The sequence below is a fragment of the Etheostoma cragini genome, chromosome 16, assembly GCF_013103735.1.
Source record: "Etheostoma cragini isolate CJK2018 chromosome 16, CSU_Ecrag_1.0, whole genome shotgun sequence".
NCBI classification, from domain to species: domain Eukaryota; kingdom Metazoa; phylum Chordata; class Actinopteri; order Perciformes; family Percidae; genus Etheostoma; species Etheostoma cragini.
The window spans coordinates 6510822-6517513 of NC_048422.1; the positions used below are offsets into that span (position 1 = coordinate 6510822).

Below are 6692 nucleotides of genomic sequence, written 5' to 3' on the forward strand. Positions count from 1 at the left end.
CCCCTCGGGGCAACGGCAGCACTTTATCGCCACGGCAACCACAGGTGACCAACTCTTCCAAGACAACCGCCAACTCCATCAATGGCAGCCAGGACCTGGCCCCGCCCCTGCTGGTGGAGCCCTCGCTGTCCTGTCCATACGGCAACTCACTTGCACCCCTGCCCACCTCCGATGCTCCGCTCACCGTGGGCTCCTATCCAAGCGCCAAGAGCTTCCTGGGTATGAGGGCTCGCGAGCTGTTCCGCAACAAGAGCGAGAGCCAGTGTGACGAGGAACAACCGCAGACGCGCCTGGCAGGCCTTGCCCACGGCCTGAAGACTGAGCTGTGCGTGGAGCCGCCCTGCCCAGGTTATATCGCCCGCGTTGGCCCTGCACCTTCCCCTGTCCCGACTCCCCTCCCCGCCCCAGCCCACGCCACTCCTCTCACTGTGCCCACCAAGGAGCCCCCCTCTGAGCCCAAGCAACGGGCCTCCAGCCAGGAAAGCCCCCGCAGGAAGACAGTGTCAGGTGGAGGGCGGGGTCAGGTGAGTTCGGGGCGCCCCCGGCAGCAGCAGCTAAAGATCATGGACTATAATGAAACACATCACGAGCACAGTTAGAGACACTGGACTGAGCCGGGACGCAGGGCGGGCGTTGAGAGACTGAAGTTTAATGATGGAGAAGAGCTACAAATCAGCAAAAGAGTAAAATGTCAGCAACTCTTTGGAATTCAGTGTTATTTGTTCCATTCCTCTGAGTGGACAACAGGATTTCCCAAAATGTTTACTTTTTTATTTTTTTATTTATTCCGAGTCATTCCCATGAAGAATTTGGACAATGTGACAGGGATACAAAGTCAATGTGTTGTTACCAGTCGAGATGCTAGTCTTATTATTTGGATACGACAAAAACGCTCAAAGATATGCCGACAGGATGCGATTGAAGTTATTAATAGCTTGTATGTGAGTCTGATGTTTTAAAGAGTCAGTTCACCCAAATCACAAAAAGCCCACTTGGCTCCAGTTGTATATGCAGATAGTTTATTTAATTAAATTAGTCCAAACTTTCTCTCTGAGATTTCTGCCTCCAAAACCAAAACAATGGAAGTAGATGGGATTTTGTTTGTGGTGCTCCCAGCATTGAAAGCCCACAGCAACTTGTTATGTGAGTGTCACGGTTACTTTGGATAATCCAAACTTCTTCTTTTTTTGTTGAACAATCTGTTTATTAGATTTTACATAGTTATAAAACAAACAGATGTACAATAATTTTCCATACTGTAGTAATTGCAGATGTAAATTCTCCACAAACCCTAGTTTTAATTGGAACTATGTTCTACTGAAGAAATATTCCGTTTTGAAAAATGTTTACAGTTCTGATAAAAAAGGTTTACAGGTCTGTGTATTATCCAAAGTAATGGGAGCACTGGATTTGGATTTGTAAATACTGTGAGCACCACAAATAAAGTTCCTTTCACTTCTGTTGTGTTGCCCGTGAATAAAGGCTTTGCAGAGACAAATATCTCAAAATTTGGACTAATAAAACTTAAACTATCTGCTCTAGTTGATATCACTGGAGCTAAATGAGAAAATGGTTTGGTAGTTTGAGTGTAGTGATCCTTTTAAAAATCCAATTGGCAATTAAAAAACTTGTCAAGGCAAGCTTTGGTGTTTACTGCGGACCGAAATATGTTTTTGATATCACAGTGCATGTTGGGTGTTACATCAGAGCGGTGAAGGTGATCAGTATGTAGAGGTTTTTGGTTTGGGGAAACCTAAGAGAGGACTGAAATGGAAAACTAACTTTTCCATACAAAACTCCATTGAGTTTCTGTCTAAAATAAGTCAAAGGGAGAATGTGTTGTTTGCGAATGTGCAAGCGTGTAGGTGATGCAGTTGTGTTGGTTCTTCTTTTTCGGCAAAGAGGAAAGTGTGTGAAAATTAGAATATAAGTGAAATTGTATGCATTTTTATGAATTCCACGTTCTGTACCTTTTTTTGTGTTTATTTATCCAGCTATGAAAGGCGCTCAGAAGTACATATCCTCAATTTGAATCAGACCTGCCAAGTGACACAAGTCCAAGCTATAGAAAAAGAAATTTAAAAAAAAATCATCTTTTACTGTTCAAGACTACCAGCTGATCATTTTGTAGTGCCATGAAAACATTTGTGTTCTGACTGAATTCTCTTAACATAAGTGTTGTTTCTCATGTTGCGTGTATATTCAGCTGGTAAAGTGTGTTAAACAAAACCAAAAACACATTGTCCAATCAGGTTCCCTTCTGCAGGTCTGGTAAACCGGGAGTTACCTTGTTTCTACCAAGTATTAGAAGTAAAGTCCGGTATTGAAAGTCCAAATCCTGTTGTCCACTGGGAACTCCTGCTGTCACTTCCTTTTGCCTCGCTATCTAAAGCATGTTCAACAATCCACTTTAAATGCCAACCGTAGTAACTACCGCAAACAAAGACAGAAGGTACAATCAGCACAAACTGAAGAAACCAGGACTCTGACCAGAGCTGGAGAATCTGGGATAAAATGGCAAAAAAGGAAGTTCCTAAAGCAGTGGCTTGTGTTTAACTGTGAACAATAAAGATCGTCTTCAATGTTTTGCACTACAATTCAGAGTTTTGCTTTTTTTTCCTGCTGCTTTCATCTAAGCCCCTCCATTTGTACCTCTGTGGAAATGCAGCATTACGGTATTTTTGTCATTATGTCTAGGGAAGGTCGAGTTTGTTTTCTGGGAATAGACACTTTCTGATGTTTGCAGATTGAAAAGAGTCAGTCCATCATCCATCTGTTTTACAGCTCGATAGAAAAGAGAATGAATATAAGTCTAATGGCATACAGGATGCTTTTCTTTGGTCAGCCCTGTAATAAAAGGCCTTAGAGATGCTCTGGACTGTTGGTCAGCCACTTTTGGCTGTGGATAATTGTAATTGACACTTTTCAACATTTTCTATTTCTAGTTTAGAATGTGTGGACAGATTCTTAGACTTGTTTACATTGTTTGATTAGATGTTCAATCTAAATCCACCTTTTCTAATTTAAGACATTAAAACTGTCTGGAGGCCCTCTGCATGGGTTCAGAGGGAATGCATTAGCAGATTGGTCAATGAAAAAAATAGTTAAAACTGAGGTATCAAAAATGTATTTGTTTAATATCTGTACTGAGACCATAGACTGTATAAACCTAGACTGAGATGACTATACGACTCAGATGTCGTATAGCTCCCAGCGATTCTTTGATTGTCTCCCCTATGACGCTAGCTAGCTAGCTAGCTAGCTAGTTAAACCATTAAAAAAACATCACTTGTGCTGCTAACTACCTAATGGTACGAACTACTGCTATTAAAGGTAACGTTATGCCCTAGCTAATAGTTTCACAGTAGATACAGCAGTAATATAATACTCAGCTATACCTATAAACATTTTACACAATACAGTTAACGTCACACATAACGCTAACGTTAGGCTATAGCGATAAAGCTAGCTATATTTTCTGAAATATTGCTGTAGTGACGTAACCTAGTTATTGAAGGAATAGCTAGTTCAACATTTGAGCACATTGATAGCGCTCTCACGTCTGTCCGTTAGAACAATAGACCGTATAACTAGCTAAAAGTTAAACTGCAACCTACTGTACCCAGTTAACACGTTAACGCTAGTTAACCTACCTATTTGACCTTAACACTTTATGTCGCGCTTGTTTATTCCGCGTAGCTGGACTAAATTAAGCTAAAATAAGCTAACTGCTACGTGGCTCATAACTTCATATTAAATGGACATGAGAGTGGTACATGGATGAAAGAGAAGGAATGGTGTCGATCTTGTCAACTAGCTAGCTAACCTAGCTAGCTAACGTTAAGCTAATATAATAGCGTATTACCGAAAATGTCGAGTTCTTCCTAAAATAAATAGCGTTAGCTAACGCTAGCTACAGAGGTGAGTGAGTCTGAAATGTTCTTTATCTCAACTTTAACGTAATATTAACCAACAAAATAACAATTTAGCCAGTCTCTTGAGTCCAGAAACATTTTCTGGCAGAAAATCAATACTCAATCAAAATTAAAATTGTATTTTATTTTGTATCACTTATTATAAACTACGGACTTCTTGATATGATAGCGTATGTATTATCTAGCTAGTTTCTCAGTGTGTGCTGCCTTTTTGAGGGTTTGTTTCTGGATAGAAAAACAGAACGTGGCTGATAGAGGTTATGGCCTTTTATAGTAATTATTTCTCATGTTATAGCAAGCACCTTGTATGGCGTCTAATACCAAAGGCAGTTGCGCATGAAATGCTTTCTCTTTCAATCTTTTAGCCAGCTCAAACGTGTATTGTTTGACATTTTTTGAATATCCCATCTTTTCTGTTGACTGTCCAAACAAGGTGGGTACAATTCTGTGATCATATTTGTCACAGATACTGTAGGTGTCCCTGTTTCCATGTTTGAACTTACTTTTATTCTTCTGCTTGTTGTCATGCTTCCACCAGAGGACACTGTTGCTCTAAAAACACCAGACTCTGCGGCCATGTTGGGATCAACAGGTAAAGTTAGTACGGTATTACACAGTTGATGATTGAACATGATTCAGATGCTTAGGCTGTTAACGGTGCTGTTCAATATATTACAGCAGAATTGATGACATTGACGAGAATGCCGTTATGTGTTATTTTTTTCCATCCATGAGTTTTTCTTCCTTTTAATATTTCAGTTTACTTTGGGTTACCGTGAGGAAATGTAATCACAACTTCACACACGTTCTGTGAAGACAGCACACAATAAACCCGAATTATTACCGAAGTTTAATGTAAAGTTTATCCACGTTTATTTATACAGTTTGATCTGTTTTATGAATTCATGATTTCTTTTGAATTTATTCTTTGCAATTAACGCTATGTATTGTACATTGTAGAAAAAATAACTTTTGTTCACTAACAGCATTCTGTCTATGTGTGTTTATGTTTGTGTGTGTGTGTGTGTGTGTGTGTGTGTTTTATCAGCTCTCAATTCCCTGGGCCTTGCTGTTAACTCTCATCCTGCTTCCAGGACGGAATCATTTTTTGTGAGTATAACCGACCGAGTATGATTAGTTTATCAAACGTGCATATGTGTTTCATGAGAGAGAGAGAGAGAGAGAGAAAGAGCGAGAGAGAGTCCAAAAAAATGAAGAAAAAAAGTGGTATGATTAATTTACCAGCATTCCGCAGGGTCAAGGAAATTGATGCAGGATAATTGGGCACATAGGGAATCCTTGGCAATTTGTGCTTTCAGACTCTACTTGAGAAATTAGATGTCAGTGCAAATGTGAAATTGCTCGTCAATGTTCTCAAAGATTTCATAAAAATTTAAACATAAATCTAAAGTATTTCCAGCAAAGGAAACCTTTCCTTTTTTTTGGTGCCAACTTAAAATGAAGCCTTGTGAAAATGATCTGAATGAAGTGAAAGTGTATGGGGGGGGAAGACATTCAAGCTTGTGTAAAGTTGGGGCTGCACTCCGAGGAGGATGTGTAAAGTTGGGGCTGCACTCCGAGGAGGATGTGGTGGCTCTTGCTCTCGGTAAAATCCTCATGCAAGAATTCATTAGATTCTTTTTGACAGGAAGTAAAGTTTGAATTCATCTGAAGTTGTGTAATTATAATATTCAAGATGTGTACACTTATAACACAACATATAACTCAAGAAGATGCGGTATAGCCTACATTTTTCTTTCTTTTTTTTACTTGGGTTGTCAGTGTTGAACTCAGAAGGTACAAACGTACGACACGTGTGTTCATATGGATGAAAATAAATGACACAGGAGTGAATAATTGATATAAATGAGCATACGTTCGTCAAGTTCGGGAGGCCGGTGATTGATAAAGTTGCTGTGTATGTTTTAGTTTGAAAGAAGTAAGAAACATTTGCTTTTGAAAAGCATCCAGACTCTAATATATGATTTTTTTCATAAATTCAGTGGTCATTAAGTACATTTGATCAATTTAGCTTCAATTATAAGCATTACTGAAAATTAATAAATCATCATCATCATCATCGCAGATTGTGATCAAGACTTGTGTGAAATTTTATATTCATGCAAGATCAAGATAAACTGATCGCTTAAAAGTCTCGCTCCAAACTCCTAGTTATATTTAAATGTTAGTGTTTATTCCTCATGGACACACAGTGCAAAAGAAAATGCTAAACAAGAATATTTTTGGTAAGCATACTACATACTGAAACTCCGGAAAACGGCTTCATTTGTCCTCATTAAAAGCTTAAAAGTCCATGAATAAATAATCATTAAAGTGGATACTTTTTTTTTTTTCCTTTTTTTTTAATAATATCTTCGGCCTTATGCAAAATACACTCACTGACTAAATAAATATGCTCCATAAAGGCTGTTTAGAAACGCGCCCTCCCCCCTCTATTTCCACATTTAGATAGCTGCCATGCACCTAAAGATCAGCTCCTACATTGGCTGTTGGTTTTGGAGAGAAAAATTGGACCTCCGAGAGTCAACTTAATGCAATTAAGTGAGGATGATGAGTCCTCTCACTCCGTGCTGTTTGAATCAGTAAGCAAGGCAGAATCCAAACTTAAAGGCAACAAGAAAAGAAAAGAGAGATGAGCGTGCTCAGACGGGTCCCAGCGGTTTAATTATTTTAATTATCTCTCCTCTTTCAGCTTTCCTAAAAAAGAGGCCATTAAAGGATGCCCGTTTGGGTTAA

The 6692-nt window shown here is 39.2% G+C and overlaps 1 protein-coding gene across 1 annotated transcript in view; it reads left to right on the forward strand.

The window, feature by feature from the left end:
• The window catches only part of tsc1b (TSC complex subunit 1b), a 29547-nt gene extending 26950 nt beyond the window's left edge, over window positions 1–2597 (forward strand). Inside the window, exon 22 of the mRNA XM_034896421.1 lies at window positions 1–2597. This exon is cut by the window's left edge and continues 38 nt beyond it. Coding sequence (XP_034752312.1) covers window positions 1–599 — 599 coding nt within the window. The 3' untranslated portion in view covers window positions 600–2597.
• The last annotated feature ends 4095 nt before the right edge of the window (window positions 2598–6692 follow it).